Source organism: Chrysemys picta, chromosome 3 (genome assembly GCF_011386835.1).
Source record: "Chrysemys picta bellii isolate R12L10 chromosome 3, ASM1138683v2, whole genome shotgun sequence".
Classification (NCBI taxonomy): Eukaryota; Metazoa; Chordata; order Testudines; family Emydidae; genus Chrysemys; species Chrysemys picta.
In genome coordinates, this window is record NC_088793.1 from 99857426 (window position 1) to 99883004 (window position 25579).

Below are 25579 nucleotides of genomic sequence, written 5' to 3' on the forward strand. Positions count from 1 at the left end.
GCTGAAAAAGTGGCATGGATATAAGTTGTAATAATTGTGTAGGTGTGACATACCGGGGTACAATTCAGACCAGTTCTGTTCTGTTTCACCCCTGCCCTGCAATCTATGGTGCCTTACAAAGCCTTGCAAAAGTAGCTCCCACTTGGCCACTCACAAACAACCTTCGAGCCTGCAAGCCACACCATGCGTGTCTTTGTGTAACTGCAGCCTGCCAGTTACACCCTGGCTCTCACCAGCCTTGGTTATACTGCAGGGTGAGCCCAACACACTCCCAGTCCCAGATTTTCCCCAGACATGTATGTCTTGTACTGCCCAGCTTTCTCTTGGACAGTTCAAATATATTAAGTTTGATATTCCTATTAGGAAATAATATACCATTTTATTATCTTAAATAGAATTACCCAGACACTTCAATTTAAACACACTGGATAAAACCGTGAAACAAGTTTATGAATTACAAAGAGAGATTTTAAGTAATTACAAGTAATGAAGCATAAAAGTCAGAAATGGTTACAAGAAAAATAAAGATAAAACACTTACTAGTGCCTAACTTAACAAACTATATAAGATTAATGCAAAACTTCTCACCACATGCTTCCAACAAGATTACTGATCAAACTCTCAGGTCAGGACCCTTCCCCCAAAGTCCAATGACTGTTTCCTTTTGTCTTCTCAGGTTTAGAGAATGCTAGGGTCAGGGGAGAGAGAGAGAGGGGTGGATTGGGATGTTTTCCCCTTCTTTTCAGGAGTTCCCCTCTTGAAAATGTTTCCAGCTGGGAACTAGGAGACAGAATCTGGATGGAAGGATGTTCCCTGCTGCTTTTTTCACCTGTTTAAGATTTGTTTCCCTTCTCAGTGACTCTGTTTACTGCTTATATGCAAATTAAGGCATATGCACACTCCTTTATTCTTGACAGGCCTGTTTGACCAGTTTGGTGCTATAGTGAGTTTTGAACATGCACTCTTAACATCATACAGGGAAATCTTAGAAGTTCATCTACAATGCTGCCATACATATTTTATCAGGACAATACTGACCAGCAAATTATGAATTTTCGGATGATACCTTACAAGGTATACTTTGTACAAAGATTATTACAATTGTGTTTATAGTGTGAATAAAGGGTTGTGCTCCATCACTGTGTGGGTGGGTGGGGGTTATTCTAGCTGTCAGTACTGTGGATTTTAACCTTAAATTAGATCATTGTTTTTCCTGCACCATTTGGAGATTGTGGATTATTAAATGCAAAAGAATTTCTCCAGAGGCATTATTAAGTGACCATAGCTGGATATGAGTAGTGTGTCCCAGGGCATGTAGCATAGCTTTCTGTCCTGTTCTATATATTCTTATGCTGCCCTCATCACCATTGTATTTGAGTGCATTCCAGTAGTGCATTAAATGACGTGATTAACATTTGTAGAAGAAAACCGCTACCTCGCTGTGATCTATTGAAAGTCCGCCTTTGACACAAGACTAAAACATTTACCCTGCTTTAATTCTGCTTCCACGCATTATTATGTGTGGTTTGTTCCTTCTCTTCTCCTTTGGGGAGGAGGGAGGGAGAATTGTGTGTATAATGAAGTGTTTTGGTTTTTTTTTTAATATATATAATGTTGCGGTGTGTTTGTTAGAGAAGGCAAGGTGAAAGAAGTGTGCACCTGGAGCAGAAGATGGGTAAGATTTATGATGGTCCCTGAGCTTTAAATGATCTTTTGGATATGCTGGGTCCAGGCTATTGAATGCCTTGAAGATGAGTCAAGTTCAAGGCCTCAGTCCTTCATATTCATGGGAAGCCAGGGTAGATTACGGAGGACAAATTTGATATGCTCCCATTTAACTGTGGGGCTGAGGAAAACACACTGCAGCATTCTGTCCTTAGTTTTTTTTTTTTTTTTTTTTTTTTCTGAAGTGGCCACCTCCTAACCTGGCAGTTCTCTCTGCAGGTCTCAAATAGCATCCACTAAAAAATATAGGTCCAATAACTAAACTTATGTCAGAAAGCTAGGCAATCAGACGGAGGCAGGGACTTGTTAAAACCACAGGCTGAAGCATGAATGGCCCTTGCAGAAGATGTTGATGCTGCTGAAAATGTTCATAGGAGGATATTTCTCATGAGTCATTTCCTCTGGAGTTAGAAGCATGCTGTCTTGGAGCACAGTGGGATTTTGCCTGAGAAGAGGGATGAGGTTGTAAATTGTCTATTATTTCCTTAAACTTTGATTGTTGCTTATGCTCAGTCCTGTGATCTCCTGTGTATAGAGCATAGATCAGATTCAATGATGCTAACATAACAGTGGGATCCCGCTTGGAGACTTTGCTATTGCTCACTCTGCTGCTGCTGTTCTCATTTCAAACTCTGTCTGCTCTTTTGATTCAGTTGCTGTGGTGTGATCAGTGTCCCACCAGTCTGGACTAAACTCTTTCCCACACAGCCAATGGCCCTTTTGCTTAATGCCAAACTGACGAAAGTGGTGGCACTCAATTTATTATCACTTTTATTGGCTGATCTGTAGAGGTGTATGTGGGAAACACAAGATGAATATAGAGCTGTGAATATGATCAAATCAGGAAGAAAAAATTTGGGCAGGAAGGATAGGTCAGTACTGTAGCAGCAGCCTGTAAAATGCTACACTGCACAACTACAAAAACCCCATACTGCCAGTAATCTGTTGCAGTCGGTGAGGAAGTTAAGTGGTTGACAGGGCCAGTTTTAGGCAATGCCCAGCAGAAGATGAAATGGCAGTGATGACCCTCCTACTACTACTTAGCAGTGGCAGCAGAGCCCTTGCAGAACAGCAGCAGAGGGCCCCCCCCAGATCTGTCCCTGGCCTGCTCTAGTGGTGTGTGCAGCCAGGCATTTTCCATTGTGGTTGCTGTCTACATTTTCACGCAACCATCTCTGCATTGGTTATGCTGGGTTCCTGTTTTTAAGCTTTTCTTTGCAACCTTCAGGTTAATAAACATAATTTTTTTTCACTGAAAGCTTAGAGTCTGATATCACATGGCTCTGATAGTTGGGGCTTTAGGGAGATGCCCATCGTACCTTAGGCCTTGTCTACACTACAAAGTTTTGTCGGCAAAAGTTATGCTGCTTTAATTAAAACCGCTGTTGCATGTCCACACTAGCTCCTTGTGTTGGCAGAGTGCATCCACACTAACAGCTCTTGCATCAATACAAAGAGCAGTGCACTGTGGGTAGCTATCCCAATGTGCAACTGGCCGCAGGGTGATTTGGGAAGGGTTTGCAACACCTTATGGGGCAGGTACAGTGTCACATGATGCAGGTTTCTCATTTCCATCTATCAAGGGGCGTCCTAGTAGATTGTCAACCACTTTTTCAACTGCAGTGTGGGGGTGAGGGAGAGGAGAGTGGTGTGTCTGGGGTAGGGGAGACAGCAGGCTGACTGACCTATCCTGAGGTGGGGGAGGGGGACCCCCTCCCTCCACGACAGCTCCTGGCTCTGCTCGCCACAGCAGTCTCTCCCGAAGCAGCCTGCTCTGCCTGCCTATGGTTCTGTGATTCCCTCCAAGTTCTCCCACATCCTCCTCAGTTGCTAGGAGCCGTATCCCGAGCAGCTCTGTGAGCTCTCCCTGCTGAGGAATGTCAAAGTAGGACAGCAGTTCCCTGCTCCCCAATCCTCCCTCCCCCGTTTCCTGCAGCAGCAGTCTCTCAGCCGCTGTGTTCCTAGTGCAGGGCAGAACAGGTGCATTCGGCTTGCTCAGATGTCGGATACTTCCCTAGCTTTGAAAGCGGAGGGGTGCATGCCTGCAGGGCAGCTGAGTTCAAAACAGTGAGCAGAGCAGTCAGGGCAGGCATGGTAGGATATTGGTGGAAGCCAGTTCTGTCGACAAAACAAACAGCAGTGTCTACATTGACGTTTTGTCACTTTAACTTTGCTGCAAAAAGCTTTATGCCTCTCGTTGAGGTGATTTTATTTTGTCAGCAAAACAGCAGAATTTTGTCACCAAAAGTAGTTTTACAAAAAGCAGCTTTTGCCGATGAAACTTTGTAGTGTACATAAGACCTTAAACCAGCCCTGGTAGGTGACCAGCTTCCAGACAAGAGAATCCATGTGGTGAGTGTGAAATAATATAATGTCTTTATAACCTGCTTTGCACTCTTCCAAATGTGTTGGGATCCAGTTGGATTTCAATAGAAAATCATAATTTTGGCAGCAGAAAACTCCCCAAAGCAGCAAAAGTAAATAAATAAAATTAAATTAGAAAAAGAAATGTACCATTTTCACATATCTAGAGCACAAAGCCATGAGGGCAGATTAAACAAGCTTATGTCTGTGGGCAAAAGTCAAAGGACGAACGTTGTTAAGCATTACTTGCTTTATGTGGATCTTCAAGAGAACTATCAATCATGGAGGTAAAACTATATTTAAAACACATACCTTGAGTCACTGCAGAAAGCTGAAAACAAGCCAAAAACTCCAGCCTGGGGTTTGTCACCCAAGAAAATGAGAGATGACAGGGTGCATTGTCGTGACTTTTTAGTAGATTGATCATACTAAAGGGGATGGATGGCTTATATTTATCACTTCATATTTTGTTTACTGTTCTACATTTCAGTAGAGTATATTTTATTTGCTAAACATTATTTTTTATTGCTCATTCTCAGGCTAGGTTTTGTTTTTATTAAAACAGATGCCACATTTTTATATTGCAACAACTCTTCCCCACTCTGCACATACAGTAAAATGAACGGAGAACAGGGTGGGAATCCATTCTCCCTGCTTCTTAGGACAAACGTTCACAAGTTACGATAAAAGAAATCATAGCCACATATCCAGCCTTCTATTCAAGGGTCTGAATGTTTATCTGAATCTGTTAAGGTCTTCTTAAGGCCTTGCACTCAAGAAACTATTACTTCCCTCAAACAGTTCCTTGTTTCTCCCCTCTCCCCCACTACCATATGGGCTTGTGGGGAAGAAGTTTGTGTAGGTGGCCTACTACCCCATCTCTAGTGTATTTGATATCAAATGGTGGGCCCACTCCATTTCTAGGGTCTTTTGGTGTCAAGTTCTTTGTTTTCTCTTCTGAGGTTTCCTTTCTTCTGCCACCAGAAAATTCTAACCCCACTTAATTTTAACCCCACTGATCTTCTGTGACCCCCATAAAATCCCCTTCTCTCTAGATGCCCCCAAGAAGTCCTGTTTCTGTACTTCATCCTTCCCCCCCCCCCCCCACACTCCTTTGTCTCCATTTCATCTCATCTCTTTATTTCACTGCTCCTGCATCAAAGTCTGTATTCCCTAAAGGTACGTCTACACTGCACACACCTTTCAGCAGTCTGTAGAGCACGTACACCACATGATTCCCTAATGTGGGTATGAATAGCAGCATAGATGGTGAGGCACTGCTGAGATGAGTAGAATAAAGAAACAGCCAAACCCTGGGGCATATATCTTGGCTCTCTACATGCCCAAGCAGCACCTCCTGTTTACACTATTTGTAACAGTGTAGTAGTGTCCCTTTGTTTCCTCTCTGTGGGTATAGATTCCAGCAGCAGGGAAAGGCTATGGCAGCTCCCTATTGCTGAGACTTATCCCATTGCCTCCCCCTGCCAGACCCTTTCACTATCAAGTGTAACTACACACCACAGTGTGGACACAGCCTCCTTTTCACTGTGGTGTCTATGGTCTTAGATGTAGCTGAAGGGGGTAGGAGTGGTGCTGGTGCCACCCAGACTAGCCAAGTGCTTCTGCTGTTAGCCAAGTGAGCAGCCAGCAGCTCAATGCTGGGTCACTGTGTGACTCATTTAGGCCTGGTCTACACTGGGGGGAGGGGAAATCGATCTAAGTTACGCAACTTCAACTATGTGAATAACGTAGCTGAAGTCGACGTACTTAGATCAACTTACTGTGGTGTCTTCTCTACGGTGAGTCGACTGCCGCCGCTCCCCTGTCAACTCTGCCTGTGCCTCTTGCCGACCTTGAGTACAGGAGTCGACGGGAGAGCGCTCGGGGATTGATTTATTGCATCTAGTCTAGATGCAATAAATCGATCCCTGCTGGATCGATCGCTGCCCGCTGATCTGGCCGGTAGTGAAGACATATCCTCAGTTTGTGAATTGGAGCCTTTCAAAGTAACTCCTAAGGCTGTGTAACCCCCAGTGGTTCAGGAGAGACATAAGGGCTCTGATTTTCTATTTGCATTATATCAGTTTTACGCTGATGCAACTGCATTAATTTCAAAGGAGTTACTCTGAACATCATGAAACTGGTTTAAGAGAGTCGAGGATCATGCCCTGTTGACTCAGAATAAGGAGGTATATTGGATATGGGAGCTTACTCTTCCTTGGTACAATCTTCAGTTACTTACTTGAAGAGTTATGGCTTCTGGTTTGCTGAACATTCTTTAAAATACTGTGGGTGAAATCCTGGCCCCACTGAAGTCAAAATCTAAACGCTCATTGACTTCAGTAGGGTCAGGATTTCACCCTATATGTTGGCTAGTTATGGAGCCAGCATATGCCACCCTCTGGCATGTACCTGGCCCCCCCAACAATTAAAAGCCCTAAAAAAAATCTGATTTTTTTTTTTTTAGGGCATCAGGCCCTTAGTACATAAACAAGGCAAATAGGCTCTCAAAGGACTAAAAAAGATTTAGTTCAGAGCCATGGCAATGAATTTCAGTTAGAAAAAATTCAGTTCTAAAAGACCCAAAATGCCTATTGGAATGTAATTTATCCAAAGGAGCCATTCTAATTTATCTCATCCTATTATCTGTATTTAAAAGTCCCAAAATATATAATTTGGATTTTAAAGTGTTTGTAAAATAAGTTGTACATGATACATCTAGCATTCCAACTGGAATCTACTTTGAGAGTAAGAAGGGTTTTTTCTTGTTTCCCTGGCGATATTATTTATATTTATAGTAATATACAAGGCTACAACAATGAGTTAAGGACGGAGCTCAGCCATCAGTTAGAATCTTTGATTGTTAGTTTAAAACTTAAATTAGCAGTGTTTTTGTTTTTTGTTTTGTTAATCAAGATGTAGAACAGCAATTCAGTGTCCCTATTTATGGAATTCTACCCTTCATGGGAGTAAATTCAGAGGGGAAACCTGTTCCTTCCAGTCCAAGGTAACTATTTATTTAAAAAAATAACCTTTACGTATGATTCAGCCGAAAATAGGAGTGGCTTTCTGAGTCCAACAAACCCAAAAAGGCTTTGCTGACTCTACAGCAAGCTGACTATGCACCAAAGCACTCACCATGCAAAAAATTTCCCAACAGCCCCCACCTCCTGAAGCTCTGAGGTGGGGAGCTTCTCGAGGAGGAGAGCTAATATAAATGAGTTCCAGATTTGTGCTCTACAAACCCTTAACCTGGACGCTTCTCTTTTCCTTCTACTGGTTCTGCAGTCTCCTCTGTTTAGGGCAAGGAAGGAATCCCTGCAAGTAATCTGGGAGTATGTAGGCATGACATTTTCTGCTCCTGAGCCCAATCAGGCCTGCCTGGCTGATAGGCTTTCTTCAAAATTGAGCTATTAAATTTCTCCCTTGACTTAAACATTTAATGTTTCAGAAAAGAATTTCCTCCTATGTTAGGATGTCAAAAGACAGTACTAAGTATGCAAGCTCCCCTTGACTTTATTCCAGTGAGCACTGAACTGGCATTCTGAGGTCCCTAACACCTTCTCCATAGGTGGGAGTTCTAATAACACTGGTCTACAATTTTTGAGAAGTCGTCTGCTTCAGAGATAAAATGTGCTATTTATTATGTATTTTGATGTGCTGAATTCAAATATGACAATTAAAATAACTGACCACTGTTTCTAAGATATTTAAGTTTTTACATTTTATGTCTATGTATATTGTGTAGATAGTAGAGTTTTAATCATAAATTGTAAACCTAGGTCTTTTCATGTGTTTATGGTTGCTTTACATGATATTTCACCTGTCCTGTTTATGTAACACTTTAAAAATCAGCAAAAGGGTTATATAAATAAAATTTATTATGAAACAAAAGGCAACAAACTATTATGTACATAGTTTAGTCCTATTCAGTGTCTACTCGGCGCTTCTTGGCTTGTCTCTTGTATTCATTAAATGGAGCATCTCCTGTCACTGTCCAGCAATAATCTGCGAGCATTGATGGGCTCCATTTGCCGTGATAGCGTTTCTCCATTGTTGCAATGTCCTGGTGAAATCGCTCGCCATGCTCGTCGCTCACTGCTCCGCAGTTCGGTGGAAAAAAATCTAGATGAGAGTGCAAAAAATGTATCTTTAGTGACATGTTAAAACCAAGGCTTTTGTATGCCTTGAGGAGGTTTTCCACCAACAACCTGTAGTTGTCTGCCTTGTTGTTTCCGAGAAAATTTATTGCCACTAACTGGAAGGCTTTCCATGCCGTCTTTTCCTTGCCACGCAGTGCATGGTCAAATGCATCATCTCGAAGAAGTTCTCGAATCTGAGGACCAACAAAGACACCTTCCTTTATCTTAGCTTCACTTAACCTTGGAAATTTTCCACGGAGGTACTTGAAAGCTGCTTGTGTTTTGTCAATGGCCTTGACAAAGTTCTTCATCAGACCCAGTTTGATGTGTAAGGGTGGTAACAAAATCTTCCTTGATTCAACAAGTGGTGGATGCTGAACACTTTTCCTCCCAAGCTCCAGTGACTGTCGGAGTGGCCAATCTTTCTTGATGTAGTGGGAATCTCTTGCACGACTATCCCATTTGCAGAGAAAACAGCAGTACTTTGTGTATCCAGTCTGCAGACCAAGCAAGAGAGCAACAACCTTCAAATTGCCACAAAGCTGCCACTGATGTTGGTCATAGTTTATGCACCTCAAAAGTTGTTTCATGTTGTCATAGGTTTCCTTCATATGGACTGCATGACCAACTGGAATTGATGGCAAAACATTGCCATTATGCAGTAAAACAGCTTTAAGACTCGTCTTCGATGAATCAATCAATCCACTCATCTGGATCGTGAATGATGTTGAGGGCTGCCATCACACCATCGATGATGTTGCAGGCTACAAGATCACCTTCCATGAAGAAGAATGGGACAAGATCCTTTTGACAGTCACGGAACATGAAAACCCTAACATCACCTGCCAGGAGATTCCACTGCTGTAGTCTGGAACCGAATAGCTCTGCCTTACTCTTGGGTAGTTCCAGATCCCTGACAAGGTCATTCAGTTCACCTTGTGTTAGGAGGTGTAGTTCAGAGGAGGAGGATGGGAGAAAATGTGGGTCCTGTGACATTGATGGTTCAGGACCAGAAGTTTCATCCTCTTCTTCTTCCTCGTCTGACTCAAGTGAGAATGATTCTGGTGCATCAGGAACCGGCAGTCCTTCTCCGTGGGGTACTGGGCATATAGCTGATGGAATGTTTGGATAATGCACAGTCCACTTTTTCTTCTTTGACACACCTTTCCCAACTGGAGGCACCATGCAGAAGTAACAATTGCTGATATGATCTGTTGGCTCCTCCAAATCATTGGCACTGCAAAAGGCATAGATTTCCTTTTCCTGTTCAACCACTGGCGAAGATTTGTTGCACAAGTGTTGCAGCATATGTGTGGGGCTCACCTCTTGTCCTGATCTCCAATTTTGCAGCCAAAATAAAGGTGATAGGCTTTCTTAACCACATTGGTTATACTGCGCTTTTGTGATGCAAAAGTCACTTCACCACAAACATAGCAGAAGGTATCTGCACTGTTCACACAAGTACGAGGCATCTCTGCTCACTTTGGCTAAACAGAAATGTGTCCCTTTGCAAAATCAAACACTGACAAATAAGAGAGCACGACACTGTATGATTTCTAGAGCTGATATAGGGCAGTTTGTTCAGCAGAGTGATGTAAGCTTTGTTATGATTGCATCATCCATGACTTCTAGGAATAACATGATGCAATTCATATCATGTATGATACAATACCAGCTTCAGATTGCATCATTCATTGTTTTGCCTAAAAAGCAAGTACTATCCAAACTCAGTCATAGATTTATTCATAGATCCAGTCAGAGATGTATTTTAGTCATTTCTGGTTTAAATTGAGATCCCTTCCCTTTATAATTCACTTATCCTCTGCCATTCCCAAGTCAAGGGTTGTATATACTGACCCAATAGCGTATCTTGAAAACTAGAGCCAATCAATGATTTTAAGCATCATTTTCGTTCTTAGTGACCCAGAATTAGTAAAGTTTGACTACATTTATTTCAGAAGCATTTTGCAAAAATGAATTTTAATTTTTGTGATTCATTAGACTTAGTGTCATTGTAGGAAGTGTGTTAACAATGGTCAGTCATTTATGAGACAGTGTGTAGGCTGGCTTGTTCTTGTTCTGGACTAGTTAGAATATTAACAGTAAATTTGCAATGCGTTTTTGAGGTGTTTGTAATGCAGATTGTAATGCTTAATCCATGTACTACAGTACTTTGGAATTCTGTCTTCAAAGCATAAACAATCTTGAAGTAAAAGCACAGGAGTGGGAGCTTGGGTTGTGTTTCTGGCTCTGCCACAGAATTCTTGTGTGATTTTTGGAAGTCTCTTTATGCCTTAGTTTCCCTAGCAGCAAACAATGGCATAATATTTACCTACCCCATGTGATGCTTCACATTCATTAACTTTTATAAGGTTCTTTGAGATCTTTGGCAGAGCAGGGAAGGAGCGGGGATGTGGCATGCTCTGGAGAGGAGGTGGAGTGGGGTTGGGAAGAGGTGGGCCTGGAGCATCCCCTGGCAATGTCGGCACCTGTTCTTCTCTGGGGAAGCCGCCGCCGCTGCTGCTGCGAAGGCACTTCCTGGCGTCCTTGCCTGCAGCAGGCTGTGCCTGTGTGGGGTAAGCCATGGGCACTTCCCAACCACAGTACAGTACTGTACAGTATATAATGCCTTTTGTCTGCCCCCAAAAAATTTCCTTGGAACCTAACCCCTCGCATTTACATGAAATCTTATGGGAAAATTGGATTCGATTAACATCATTTCACTTTAAAGTTGCATTTTTCAGGAACATAACTACAACGTTAAGTAAGGAGTTACTGTATTATATTCTTTGATCAAAAGGAGTTCTGAGAATGTTGGAGCCTGAATATAATCTGATAGCAGAAGGCACTTTAATCTAGTGGATGAAATCGTAGGAAGATCCGGTGGCTGGAAGCTGAAGCTAGAATAAAATTTAAGATGGAAATAAGGCACACATTTTTAACAGTGAAGGTAATTAGCCATTGAAACAATTTACCAAGGGGTTTTGTGGGGTCTCCTTCACTTGACATTTTTAATTCAAGATTTCATGTCTTCCTAAAAGATATGCTGTACTCAACCAGAAGTTGTCTCAATGCAGGAATTATTGATGAAATTCTATGGCCTGTGTTATGCACTAGATCAGACTACAATGGTCCCTTCTGGCCTTAAAAATTATGATTTTTTTTTTTTTTACTGATCAGGCATGTGTTTCCAGCTAAAAATGTGCTTTTTCTCTAGAGGAATTTAACTTCCATCCAGACTATTACATTATACATTTTAAAGTAAGCTCATTATTTAGATGAACATGATGGCCTAAATGTTTATTTTGAGCAAGTACCTCCAGCTGTATTGATAAACAGATGATAGAGAGGTTGCTGCTGAAGATAGAAAGCTATTCTCCAATATGCAGTTCCCTGAATAGAATGAAGATTGCACATGCTCAATGAAGTGAATGGAATACAATGAATTCCACCAAATAGGTGCTAAGGCTTGTCTAAATTAAGTTGGGAATGCCGCTCTGCAGATATATTGTACTTTCAAGTACAACATTCATTTAAAATTTAAATCTTTTGAAGATGTATTCCAAAAATAGTATTAGCATAGAGCTTGGAAACAGTTCACAGCCTACAAGGTGCGACAAGCAAGACATAATGGCTATAGACATTTTCTATGTAGAGTTTTGCATTCCAGCTGTTGGTAAAAATTTTCATGCATCAGACTGAGATTTCATATTCTGAATGTCTATTTATTTGACCCCATTACTGTATTATCTTAGTGCTTCCAAAATATTTTAAAATAGAAATAATGTTTCTCTTTCTTGCTTTACAGTCTACAGGAGAAATAGCTTGAGTAGATTTTAAAAAAATGAATGTGTGTGAGGGAATAGGTAAACTTTGTTGAGAGAGAGCACAGTAAGAGAGATGAGGTGTGCATTTAATTCTGAATGGAGAAGGGTCAGTTGTCATTCTTATCTCATCTGGTAGCGAATTCCACAGTCTAGGTTTAATATACATGAAAGTTCTGACTCCTGCGCTCATAAGGGTTCAACTGTTAGTCGACAGATTCATGGTTTCTGTGGAACAGAGCTGTCACAGGAGTTCATGGTTGTATGTCTCACCCAGCTCTCTCTAGACGTGTGGTAATACAGGAAGAAGATTCAGCCATTTGGGACTCTTGCAATGAGAGCACTGGAGGTAGAGGAACGGTCTGTAACAACAGTCTGGATTCTGTCTGACAAGAAGGAAGCACTAAAGACATTTTAGGACATTTCTGTTCAGCTCTGCAGCCTCTTGCAAGTGGGACGGGGTAGAAATTATCAATACTGCAGAGAGGTCCAACAGAACAATATGACTATCCTTCTCTTAAAGCAATCTGTGGTGTCTGTCGCTATCACATACCTGGGCTTGACGCCTGACTGAGAAGGATTTAGAGTACTGGCATCTGACATGTGGTACAAGATATTTGTTAGCTTTTTGCTTAGCAAAGGGAGGTTAGACAGAGCAGAGCAATGGTTTCTTTAGCATTGGTTGGATTATTGCATGTTTTAAAGTAGGTGGCCAATTATCAACCCTCCTTTGACAAAGGGAATTTAGTAGGGATTGCAACTGTAACTTCTCTTCTACTATCCAGGGAGAGCAGGAGTCAGAGGGCTGGTCTACCTGGGAAACTTAGGTTGGCATAGTTGCATCTCTCAGGGATATGAAAAGCCCACACCCCCAAGAGATGCAGTTATATCGACCTGACCCCTGGTGTAGACAGTGCTATATCAATGGAAGAATTCTTCCACAGGGTGAATTTGATTTAAATCACTTATCAGGAAGACTCGATTTAATCATGGATATCTACATAAAAGTGCATTCTTGTTGGTTGTTATAACTTTAATACATAGTCCTCACAGCTCAGAGATTAGATGTAGGTTTCATTTTTATAAGGTACACACTACACATTTTTAAATAGTGATTTATTTTGAAAATTTTTCAGATTAGTTTTACAACTATATCAGAAAATGAATGATTGGTTATTTCATTTACAAAAGGTAATAGAAGCAGATATTTATGAAGTCACTGGGAGGTGAACTATCTCCAATTCAACAGGTTAATCATTAATATTTGGAGGATTTTCTTGCCATGCTGTATTAGGAGGAGAACATCAGACATTTAAATTGTTTTATTTAACTAAAACAACATCGTTATGTATTCTAGATTTTTTTCTTCAACATCAAACATATAACTTAACAAAACAAGCATATGAATTTTTGAATTTAGTTAAATATTCAAGATTTTTAAAATCAGTTTGTGTTTTGTTAAAATTGTTTTTAGCTAAAATAGTTAAAAAAAATTTTTTTAAATTTAATCGACTATGTTGACCTGGCTAACATAGAGAATCTTAAAATATTGGCTTCTTTAGCTAACTCAGTCATCTTCACCTTCATTTTCCTGTTTGTTCATAATCTGGAAAAGAAAAACAAGCTTTTCTGCTTTTTCAGGTCCCAAACGATTTCTCAGTTTGGAATGAATTAGTCCAAAGGAAGAAAATATTCTTTCTACGCTGGCAGAAGAAGCTTCTGCTGTTAAAAGTGAGATTATCACTTCAACAGTCTCTGAATCCAAGAGCGTAAGTGACTTTCACCAGTTCATTGGTGTGATTTTCTTTAAAACATCATCAGCAAACATATATTTCATGAATGGTTCAGCCTTAGCTCTGAAGTTTATTATACTTGGCATTATGGAGGGATGATTGCTAGATGTCCATTTCATAGCCAACTCCTCTTCTTCAGCAGTTAAGGTTTGACCCTGGTACCGAGTATTGAGAATATTTGCAAGAAAATGAGCTGGAAATGGTGCTTGTCCCATTTGTTTTTTTAATGTTTGTAATTTAACTCTGTCATTGCATGTTTCTCTTTTTAAGTTCTCAGTTCCTTCCAAATTTCAACAGTGTCAGCAATAAAACAGCTATTTCCCTGCGTTTTGTTCAAGGCTACAGAAATAGGCTTCAGGATACTCCACGTGTCTTCAACTTTCTTTTAAGCCCAATGTTGAGAACTTTGGCTGTGATAGTGCCATCTATTTTTTCATGATTTTTGTTCACAAACTGTCATCAGATTAGGCCAGTTCTTGATATAGTGCTCAAAACAGTCCACTACTGAGTTCCATCACCTGTCTTGTGGGAGAGTTAGCTTGGTTCCTCCCACTTTTTTCAGAGCAGCTGCTGCAAAGTGGTTGTTACGGAAGTATTTTACAATTTCAACAACATTTGCCTTTAATTTTGGAACACTGAAGTCTTTGGCTAGGAGCTGTATCAAATGAGCACTGTAACCGTATGTTATTAGCTTGGGACTCTCTTCTAAATTTCTTCTCATTTTGGATACATTTGCAGCATTGTCTGTGACCAAGCTGTGTACTAGACATTTGAATTTTTTTTTGCAGTTAGTAAGTACTGGTATTTCTTGTAAGTATTCTGCTGTGTGGGAATTTCCTGATGTATCAATTGTTTCTGTAAGGAAGACATTCCCTTCTTCTGTTGTCACAACCATGCAGGTTAACAATTTCACCCTCTAGACCTTTTGCACACTGCTCAATTTCTCTTTCATACACTTTATCTAGCAATTTGCCTGCGACATCTGCTCTGTTGGGTGGACTGTATCCTGGTCTTAATGACTGAACCGTGTTAATGAAGTATGGGTTCTCAATCATATGGAAAGGAGAGTCTGTTGAATAAACAAACGGGGCAATTTTTTCATCAATTACCTCTTTTTGTAATCTGCTGGTTCTTATCACAAACTTCTCTATGGCTGTTTCTGGATGATGGAGATTTTTTTTTCTTCTCTTTTTGCTACAGGTGATATACTGTGGCTATGTGACATACATGATGTGACTGAAATGCTATCCTTGGCAGATAACTCTGAAACTATAGAAAATGATAGTGATCTTGAAGGTGGATAGTCTTCAGAATCCTGTATGTTGAGGATGGATTCTCCTAAACAAAATCAGTCAATGCAGTTATTTAATTATTATTACCATACTGCTCATTTAGTATTACTCTTTGCATTCACTGACACTCAGTACTACTTTAAAAGTGAAATTGTAAAAGGAAGATCTGCCTATTCCAGCTATTTATTTTTTTATCAAAACTGCATCTAAAATGATAGTACCATAGAGTAACAACTATATTTTTTGCTCAAACATGAGAATTCAAGAATAGTCCAGAAGGAAGACTGGCAGTCCTTAAGAAGTATGAAATAAAAAAGTTTACCAACCTGAAGATCCTGCATGTTCAGACATGTTCCTTTCATAATCTTCAACGTAGCTTCCTCCTGAGAAGGGAAACTTCTCATGATGTTGTTTCATTTGGGCAATCATGCCTTGCATTTCTTTGTTGCACTGTTTGCATTTTGCACACATTCCTGTGTTACCCACAGGTAGAGGAACTTCATTAAAATATTCCTAAACTGGGTCTCTTTTACGGCCCTGCTGCCATTTTAGGTTTTCCCTTCTAGTGAGAGAATGGAATGGTAGATCTCAAATCAATGAAGGCTACACTCAGAAAGACCTCAAGACTTCTGGAATATGCTGCTCAAACAGTTTCACTTTTGTTTCTACTGCCTGTTCCTCCCGTCTCACATTTATCTCCAGACTTCTTCTTGTCCAGTTCTATTCTGCCCCCAACAATCTTCTATTCATTGAACTTTTTGAAACTTTGCACTTTTAGAGAGAGGTAAGGGATTGACTCTGTGTACACAATTTTGCAGGGGGACAATAGGGTTGAGGTCTGTTATTTCTCACCTCTTTGTATTGTATTGTATTATGTAAAACATTTTTGCTGTTAAGAAGCATGTTATCTATGGAGAGACAAATCCACAGTTTGAGAACTGCAAAACTAAGCATCTCTGATGGTATCTTCTAGACTGAGCACTGAGTCCCATTGCGTAGATAGAAAGATAACCTAAATCTATACAGAAGCCCCTGGAACCCCATAAGATTGGGGTCTCTAATCCATGAACTATTGGAACTCATTTACAAAACTTTTCTTAAACATTACATGACTATATTGTCTCATACTATAGAATTAAAATTTATAATCCGTATTCCATGATGAGATACATTATAGCTCAAAGATACAGTATCTTAATAAAATGATCTTTAGATAAAAGAAATTATCTATCAAAAAATCTGATTTAAATAAAAAAAAAATCATTTTTTTTAAATCATTATTTTTATCCACCCTGCCCTCGACCCACTACCAAACTTAATGGATCTCTGTGGGATTTAGAGAGGATGGGCCCTACTATATCTTTCTGGCAATACAGCTCCATTGCAGCCATTCTACCAGGGCTTCTTATTGGTTGAATTGGTCCTTAGGATTCCCATGAGAGCAAAGCAGAAAATATAATATAGTGCAGGATAATACATGAAGGAGGAAGAAATCTCTGGAAAAAGTATTTTTGAAAAATATCAGGAGGCAGAGTATAAGCATTGCCAAAAAATGACTGATTTTCATAACCAGTCTACTAGTTACTAGTAACTAGAGTTACTAGTCTCTGCAGTCAAAAGACACTGACTTTAATTTTGGAATTTTAGAAATAGTATTTATGTAAATACGATACCAAATAATATATGGACTGCAGCAGTCCTTTGGTTAAGACCTTGCCACAACAATACTTATATCAGCTATTTAGAATTGGCAAAACTCAATTTTTTTTTTTTTTTATAATTTTGATAAATATCTGTTCATTTTTAAGCATTTTTTTTTTTTTTAGATTTTAACAATTTAAATTCAAAGCTGCAGGGAAGAGACTTTAGCATAAAGAAGAAAAACTATTCCTGTGAATAGAGATGTTCAGGATCAGGTCATCTGTGGATATTTTATGCCATAATGTAGTAACATGTACACTTATGGCCCTATATAAATAATAAAGTTGTCATAATTCCTAGGTGTGTATTAGAATGCATATACCATATTTTTAGTTAGAATCAATCAACATTTTTAGCCACATCTGCAAAATAATTACCACCATAGTGTCTCCCTTACTCACAATAAACAGGACTTTACTCAATGTGAGCAATTCCATTGAAATGCATGGGGAGGGATGGAGAAATCACATGAGCAAAGTACTACTCACGATTTGTAAGGTGGCAGAATTGTGTCCTAAAAACCTGTCTGATACTCTTACATTAAGTAGCTCTTTGATAACAATAGACCTTCTTATGGAGCAAGGTCATATTCAGTGTGATGAATAAAGATATCAGAATTTAGTCCTAAATAACAAAGTATTGCTGATGTTAAAGAATAATTGCAACTATTTGATAAAGAATAGTAATAAAATTGTTCATCAGGTGATGTGGGTGGTACATCACCTTCTCTCACTTATGATTATGTTGTGTTGGTGGTGTCTTTTTTTTTTTTTTTTTCCCACAACAGATGCAAACTTCAGCTCTCTATTAACATCTTAGCTGTTATTCAAATCTTTATTATAGGGAGGGTTTGAAAACAGTGTATATATATAGTTTCTTATTTGGTTAGTTATTTTTTTTCCCACTCTCAGCAGATGTTCAGCCATATATGGCCTGTAATTAAGCAGTGGATTTTATGCCAAGTGGGTTGCAGATGTTCTAGATTTGAATTAATCTTCAGATGTTGATAAACAACATTCAAAGATTTGTAACGCTTTTGTCTAAGTGGTTTTCCATTCTTCATTTGTGATCACTTATCCTGAATTTTTAGAAGTTATTGAGAATAATAAATCAGTTATGATGCCTTAATTACCAACATAGAGGGATCTGATTTATATGTCACAAACACTAACCTTTGTGCAGAAGAAAAGCTATATAAATAAAAAGGCATGAAGTAATCCTAAACATTCAATAAATCTTTCTTATTGCAGAGACAATTAAAAATACTTCCATCATGTCTCTGTAGCTGTTGTGTATGGAAGACCTAGTCTAGAGCTGGAGTACACAGCTCTAAGGCCTGGTCTACACTAGGCGTTTATGTCGAAGTTAGCGCCGTTAAATCGAATTAACCCTGCACCCGTCCACACTGCGATGCTATTTAGTTCGACATAGAGGTCTCTTTAATTCGACTTCTGTACTCCTCCCCGACGAGGGGAGTAGCGCTAAATTCGACATGGCCATGTCGAATTAGGCTAGGTGTGGATGGAAATCGACGCTAATAGCTCCGGGAGCTATCCCACAGTGCACCACTCTGTTGACGCTCTGGACAGCAGTGCGAGCTCGGATGCTCTGACCAGCCACACAGGAAAAGCCCCGGGAAAATTTGAATTTGAATTCCTTTTCCTGTCTGGCCAGTTTGAATCTCATTTCCTGTCTGGACATCGTGGCGAGCACAGCAGCACTGGCAACGATGCAGAGCTCTCCAGCAGTGATGGCCATGCAGTCTGTGAATAGAAAGAGAGCCCCAGCATGGACTGATCGTGAAGTCTTGGATCTCATCGCTGTGTGGGGCGATGAGTCCGTGCTTTCCGAGCTGCGATCCAAAAGAAGGAATGCAAAGATCTACGAGAAGATCTCTAAAGACATGGCAGAGAGAGGATACAGCCGGGATGCAACGCAGTGCCGCGTGAAAATCAAGGAGCTGAGACAAGGCTACCAGAAGACCAAAGAGGCAAACGGACGCTCCGGATCCCATCCCCAGACATCCCGTTTCTACGAGGCACTGCATTCCATCCTCGGTGCTGCCGCCACCACTACCCCACCAGTGACCGTGGACTCTGAGGATGGGATACTGTCCACGGCCGGTTCCTCAGACATGTTAGGGGACGGGGAAGATGAGGAAGGAGATGAGGAGGGCGAGGCAGTTGGCAGCTCTCACAACGCTGATTTCCCCGACAGCCAGGATCTCTTCATCACCCTTACAGAGATCCCCTACGAAGCGTCCCCAGCCATTACCCCGGACACAGAATCTGGTGAAGGATCAGCCAGTAAGTGTTGTAAACATCTAAACATTTATTTTTAACAAAACAGGAATATTAACAATTAAAAGAATGGGTTGTTCATGATTAGTGTGCCCTAGGCGCTTAACGGTTTAGTAAGGGGCAGTGCAAGTTTTGAAAAGAAATCTAGCAATGTCCGGTTTTCAGTGATTGTCCTGCACAAGCCGCTCTACTGTGTATTCCCTGCTACTGCAGCTACAGTAAAATGCGGTCTATATGTGCGGGGATAGAGCAGTAATCCTCCTGGGACATCTCGATGAAGCTCTCCTGGAGGTAACTTGAAAGCCGTTGCATGAGGTTCTTGGGGAGAGCGGCCTTATTGGGTCCTCCGAAGTACGACACGTTGCCGCGCCACGAGATTATCAGGTACTCGGGGATCATTGCTCTGCACAGCAGGGCGGCATACGGCCCTGGTCTTTGGAGGCTTTCCCGGAGCATTCTCTCTTTGTCGCTCTCGGAGATCCTCATCAGGGTGATGTCGGCCATGGTGACCTGCTTTTAATTAGGTAGGGGAATGTTAGTGTTGGGACTGCTTTCCCGTTCCTTTACAGAACTGTCACCGCTGGTTTGCAGCCACGCGGTGGAGGCGGGAGAGGGGCAGCCGAAAGGGATCATTCCCGGGGACAGCCGCGAGGGGGTGGGACAGGGGCAGAGTTCCCGCTTGCCGGATTGCTGGCAGCAGGGACTGACATTGATTTAAATGTGAAATGAGGCCAGTGGTAATATAAAAGTTTTAAACTGCCACAAGTGTACGGCTTACCATGTCTGCCTGCAACAGAAATTCCGTTGTGCTGCCTCGCTTCTCAAATGTGCTGTTCAAGACCCCAGGCACAGAATGCGAAGGCCGAGAATTCGACCTTGTGCTGAGTGCGCATGTGAAAGGTGCTGTGCATGGTCTTGTTCACAGAGAAAGACTATGTTCTTTGTTCACAACTACATTTATCTTTCAGAGGAATTCACTCCCTTTTTCCCATTTCCACAGCCCCGTCTGCGACTGTCTCACAACCTAGCCTGGAATCACACTCCCAGAGGCTAGCGCGGATTAGGCGTAGGAAGAAGAGGACACGGGAGGACATGTTCTCTGAGTTTATGGCCTCTTCCCAAGCCCAGGCAGCACAGCAGACCCAGTGGCGGGAGAACTTGACCCGAATGCACCAAGCCAACATGGATCGGGAGGAGAGGTGGCGGCAGGAAGACCAGCAGGCGACTCAAACGCTGCTTGGACTACTGAGGGAGCAAACGGACACGCTCCGGCGCCTTGTGGATGTTCTGCAGGAACGGAGGCAGGAGGACAGAGCCCCGCTGCAGTCCATCTCTAACCGCCCTCCCCCGCCACCAAGTCCCATACCCACCTCACCCAAAGTGCAAAGAAGGAGAGGCGGCAGAGTCCCTGCTAACTCTCACTCCACCCCTGCAGAGAGCTCTAGTAGCAGAAGGCTCTCATTTCCCAAAATTTGAAAAGTTCTTTCCTTCCCGCCTGACACAAGCCCACGTCCAAGTTTCACCTCCCAATGCCATGTGTAGTTGATAATAAAAAATTCGTTTCTGTTAACTACTGTTTCAATCATGTTCTTTTGGAGGAGGAGGGGAAAGGGGGTTGGAAATTGGACAGGACAGTCTCCTTTGGCAGGGTACATAGTCGGGGGCAGGCACAGCAGCAGGGCACATACACAGTGCAGTGATGCAGTGACTAGTTGCCCCGGTTAGTCTGGGAGGTTGTTTTGATGTAATGTTGGGGGGGGGGGGTTGCTCTGTGACTTTGTGGCGGGGGAGGGCAGTTACAGATCTTAAGCGCCGGTCCTTAGACAGGATCACAGAGCCACACAGCATGGGATCTGTAACCGTCCTCCCCCTGCCACAAAGTCAAATAGACCTCCCATACACACAGTCCCGATCAGGAGGGGTGACAGGCTCCGTTGAAACAAGCATCCCACCGCAGCGGAGCCTGTCAATCCTTGAGTTTAGAAGCTGCATTCGCATCACAACACTAGACCCGCCCCGCACCACAGTCTGCGTCCCAGTTTTAAAAAATTCCCGCTAAAACAGTATTAAAGAAAACGGTGTGCTTTAACAAAGTAGAACTATTTTTATTTCGACACGTGTGTTGGAGGGGGGGTGAAGGGGGTATGTAACTGGATAGGATAGTCAACATTACCTGGGTAAAGAAACGGGGGCAGGTTTAGCTTCTCAGTACACAAACTATAAAATCACAGGTTACCCTGCTCACTCAGGAACTTTGCTTTCAAAGCCTCCCGGATGCACAGCGCTTCCCGCTGGTCTCTTCTAATCGCCCGGCTGTCTGGCTGTGAGTAATCACCAGCCAGGCTATTTTCCTCAACCTCCCACCCCGCCAGAAAGGTCTCCCCCTTGCTCTCACAGAGATTGTGGAGCACACAGCAAGCTGCTATAACAATGGGGATATTGGTTTCGCTGAGATCACAGCGAGTCAGTAAGCTTCTCCATCTCCCCTTGAGACGGCCAAAAGCACACTCCACCACCATTCTGCACTTGCTCAGCCGGTAGTTGAAGAGTTCTTTTTCAGTGTCCAGGGCGCCAGTATAGGGCTTCATGAGCCAGGGCATTAGCGGGTAGGCTGGGTCCCCGAGGATGACTATAGGCATCTCCACATCCCCAACAGTTATTTTGTGGTCCGGGAAGTAAATACCTTGTTGCAGCCGTCTAAACAGACCAGAGTTCCTGAAAACACGAGCGTCATGAACCTTGCCCGGCCATCCCACGTAGATGTTGGTAAAACGTCCCCTGTGGTCCACCAGTGCTTGCAGCACCATGGAAAAGTATCCCTTTCGGTTAATGTACTGGGTGGCCTGGTGGTCCGGTGCCAGGATAGGGATGTGAGTTCCATCTATGGCCCCACCGCAGTTTGGGAATCCCATCGCTGCGAAGCCATCTATGATCGCCTCCACGTTTCCCAGGGTCACTACCTTTGGCAGCAGTACATCAACGATTGCCTTCGCTACTTGCATCACAACAACCCCCACGGTAGATTTGCCCACCCCAAACTGGTTCGCGACTGACCGGTAGCTGTCTGGCGTTGCAAGCTTCCACAGGGCTATGGCCACTCGCTTCTGTACACTCAGTGCAGCTCGCAACCGGGTGTCACTGCGCTTCAGGGCAGGGGACAGCAACTCACAAAGTTCCAGGAAAGTTCCCTTCCGCATGCGAAAGTTTCGCAGCCACTGGGATTCATCCCAGACCTGCAGCACTATGCGGTCCCACCACTCAGTGCTTGTCTCCCGTGCCCAGAATCGCCGTTCCACGGCATCAACATGACCCATTGCCACTGTGATGTCCTCGGCGCTGGGTCGCCTGCTTTCTGACAGGTCTGTGCTACTCTCAGACTTCAGGACATCACCGCGGTGCCGTAGCCTCCTTGCCTGACTTTTCTGCATCTGCCTCAGGGAAACCTTTATGATAAGCTGCGAGACGTTGAGAGCGGCCACAACTGCAGCGATGGTCGCAGCGGGCTCCATGCTCGGAGTACAGTGGCGTCCGCGCTGTCAATGACTGGAAAAGCGCGCGAACTGTTTTCCCGCCGGCGCTTTCAGGGAGGGAGGGCGGGAGTGATGGACGGATGACGACAGTTTCCCAAAAGCACCCTCGACTCATTTTGTTACCCAGAAGGCATTGCCGGCTACACCCAGAATTCCAATGGGCAGAGGGGACTGCGGGAACTGTGGGATAGCTGACCACAGTGCACCGCTTCGAATGTCGACGCTATCACCGTTAGTGTGGACGCACAAAGTCGAATTACTGTCCTTAGTGTGGACACACACGTTCGACTTTGCAATATCGATTACAAAAATTCGATGCAAGTAAAATCGAACTACTCTCGTAGTGTAGACAAGGCCTAACTGAGTATGGATTGTGATGAAGATAAGGTCTCTGCAATGCATGGAAAAATATTTTCAGTTCAGGCCTTTAATCTCTTCTGTTTGCAATGTATGGAAAAATATTTTTAAACAGAAGAGTATTTAAGCATATGTTTAAAGTTAAATGCATGTTTTGCTCTATGTACTTACTCAAATGGAACTTAAGGACATGCTTGACCACTTTGTGGAATCAGGGCCTAGAACTATAAATCACTAAGCACACCTTTGGTGCTACTTATATAATAGTAAGGTCTTGATAAATGCCCCTAAGCCATGGAAAATGATGGGGGAGGGGCTAGCAATAAGTTGGAATTTTGATTTACTGTATGTTCCTGAAGATTAAAAAATGTTTAGAGAGAGACTATTACTGGGGCCTGCAGTGGTAAGCAAGGAAGGAAAACGTGAACCTGTGACCCCTTAGGACTTGTTGCTCCTGCACATATTTTGGCCACAGTTATAATTCCAACACTTTTATGGGTGTAGGAGCTACTTCCTATTAGGACTGCCTGGAGTGCTAGTCACCCCAAATGGTGGGGAACAGACACAGCCATCACCCCAAGCTCCTATGGACCAGCCAGCAGGGCTCCTGTCAGTACAAGAGAGTATGCGGAATCCCTTTAAGAAGCATAGCAGCAGATGTGCTCCCTCTGTCTGACAGGATGTACTAGGAGACATTGAGTATGTCTACACTGCAATCAGACACCCTCAGGGTCCTACAGCCCCGGCCCCAGTCCCAGCTCAAACATTATGCTGCAATTAAAACAGCTCCTTAGCCCGAATGAACTGGCGCAGGCCAGTGGCGGGTGTCTAATTGTAGCATAGACATACCCTTAGTGCCTCTGAACTGCTCCTGACTGCAGCCTCTAGGGGATAGAAGGCAGGCCCATTTACTGTTTGTAGTATCTTCCAGATTCAGTTCCCCACGCTTTCTCCCTTCTGTCTTCCTTTTATAGGCAAAATAAAATATTCTAGCTCTTTGGGTAGATCCTGCCCTTCAATGTGGTAGTTCTGGCTGCCCTTAAGCCAGTTCAACTGGTCCCAGGAAGATTCCACCTGTATAGGGGATCCACGAGTGGTGCAGAGCCACCACGGCACACTCTCCTGCTTAAGGGATAGGGACTGTGGCTGACAGAAACGGGCCTGGTTGGAGCATCTCAGCAATCCTTGGCTGCTCCTTGGGGGCTGTGAGCAGGCAGCACATATTAGGACAGGCTTCAGCACTGCTTGAATGCAGCAGAGGATGATGACCATTTTGTACATACAGTCAGCCTCACTGTTCAATTTTGAAAACTTAATACACACACCCATTAGAATATGCATGTATTGCTATAAACAAGGATTAGACCATGTCTCAGTCAAGAAACGAGGTAAACAGAGACACAGAACTTAAGCTATAAACCAAAGCCCCAACTCTGCCCATTTGACGTCAATGTGAGGTTTGCTATTGACTTCAATGGAAGTCGGATGAAGATCTAGGAGAATTTGGCTCTTCTGGTAGATGAGGACTGAGGGATTTGTCATTAAAAGTGCAAGCACTTAACGTTTCACACAGCATATGGGCAGAAACTCTGTCTCTAGGCAGCCGTGAATAAAATCAAAGTAATTATAAAGAATAATGCTTTATTGCTAGAATTTGTCTCTCAGAAAATTGATTTTTTTTAAAAGGTATAATCTTTTAAAACAAGTTCTTTTGGCTCCCTTTGTTCTATATAGCAGATAAATAGCAAGGTGTAGAAGTGTCTCTACCCTTGACCTAGGCTCTTCTGTTTTTGGAAACTTGCGTATGACCTTTGTCTTTTGGTTGGCAGCACCATAGACTAGTGTTGATTCATGCAATTATCTTAAACTCTTCCTGGAAGAGGAATACATTTTTTGTGTCCATTGCAAATTTTATGACTGGATGTTAGAACCAGTACAAATAGTTCCAAAATGCTTCTAATATAAACAAATTTAGTCTAAGGTTTAGTATTTAAGGGAACAACATTTATGAGAAGTCTAGTCCAATGTGTAAGTTTCAGATCCTTTGCCTCCAAGTCCCCCTGCCAACTTTTGCACTTTTAATATCTCCCCCCCCCCCCCAAAAAAAAAAAAAAGTTTTATTCTCTCCTGTTGCTGTATGAAAAACTCATACAAACAACTATGCCTACCTGATCACATAGGGAATAGAGAAACTGGTCATACAAAAAGTATTGTCAAGTACACAAAGTCAACGAAATGAAGAAGGAGATAAAATATCTATCTTGTCTAATATTGCTCAATTATAGGAATCTTAAATAATTGTAATAATAGTAGGTAAAAATGTGGTTTTGTTTTTTTTTAAATTGACCATGTCACTGATTTCAAAAGAGAATTTCTTGATTTTTTTTTTTTGGAAAGGTTGGTACTCATTTGTGCCCTGATCCTGCATCTGGGTTCATACTAGCAGAGTCTGATGTAGGGTTAGAGACTCAGGGCTTATCTGTATGAACATTTAGTTTGTGGCAAGCTGGGGTGTAAATCTATCCCACATTAGCCTGCCATATACTAACTG

General features: G+C 42.3%; 3 protein-coding genes across 14 annotated transcripts in view; 2 read left to right on the forward strand and 1 right to left on the reverse strand.

Moving 5' to 3' along the window:
* The window catches only part of TMEM200A (transmembrane protein 200A), a 66504-nt gene that overhangs the window by 13723 nt on the left and 27202 nt on the right, over positions 1 to 25579 (forward strand). For 4 of the 12 annotated variants that reach the window (XM_065588585.1, XM_065588583.1, XM_065588584.1 and 1 more), the window contains one exon: positions 13697 to 13824. The exons of 6 other annotated variants lie outside the window; for them this stretch is intronic. Coding sequence is in view for 2 of the 6 variants with exons in the window: in XM_065588579.1 (XP_065444651.1) it covers positions 11149 to 11181; positions 13697 to 13824 (161 nt within the window). In the remaining 4 variants the exon portion in view is untranslated. Of the gene's footprint in view, positions 1 to 11031; positions 11182 to 13696; positions 13825 to 25579 lie in introns of all 12 variants that reach the window. 2 more of the 12 variants (XM_065588579.1, XM_065588580.1) reach the window with 1 other exon arrangement.
* On the forward strand, positions 18148 to 20754 carry LOC135982346 (uncharacterized). The gene is made up of 2 exons (XM_065588589.1): positions 18148 to 19147; positions 20142 to 20754. The coding sequence occupies exons 1-2, from the start codon at positions 18571 to 18573 to the stop codon at positions 20615 to 20617; spliced, it is 1053 nt and encodes a 350-aa protein (XP_065444661.1). The 5' UTR covers positions 18148 to 18570; the 3' UTR covers positions 20618 to 20754.
* LOC135982347 (uncharacterized) lies at positions 19192 to 22650 on the reverse strand. Its single transcript, XM_065588591.1, has 2 exons — positions 21825 to 22650; positions 19192 to 19651 (listed from the first exon to the last, which is right to left on the reverse strand). Exons 1-2 carry the CDS (start codon positions 22648 to 22650, stop codon positions 19476 to 19478), a joined length of 1002 nt encoding a protein of 333 aa, XP_065444663.1. The 3' UTR covers positions 19192 to 19475.

What these genes read in the sequence shown, in the direction of transcription:
- LOC135982346 (XM_065588589.1), top strand. Translation starts at nt 18,571, where the DNA reads ATGCAGAGCTCTCCAGCAGTGATGGCCATGCAGTCTGTGAATAGAAAG. An exon ending in ATCTGGTGAAGGATCAGCCA is followed by an intron (nt 19,148 to 20,141) that starts GTAAGTGTTGTA and finishes CCATTTCCACAG; the next exon opens with CCCCGTCTGCGACTGTCTCA.
- LOC135982347 (XM_065588591.1), bottom strand. Translation starts at nt 22,650, where the DNA reads ATGGAGCCCGCTGCGACCATCGCTGCAGTTGTGGCCGCTCTCAACGTC. An exon ending in GTTTAGACGGCTGCAACAAG is followed by an intron (nt 19,652 to 21,824) that starts GTATTTACTTCC and finishes AATTAAAAGCAG; the next exon opens with GTCACCATGGCCGACATCAC.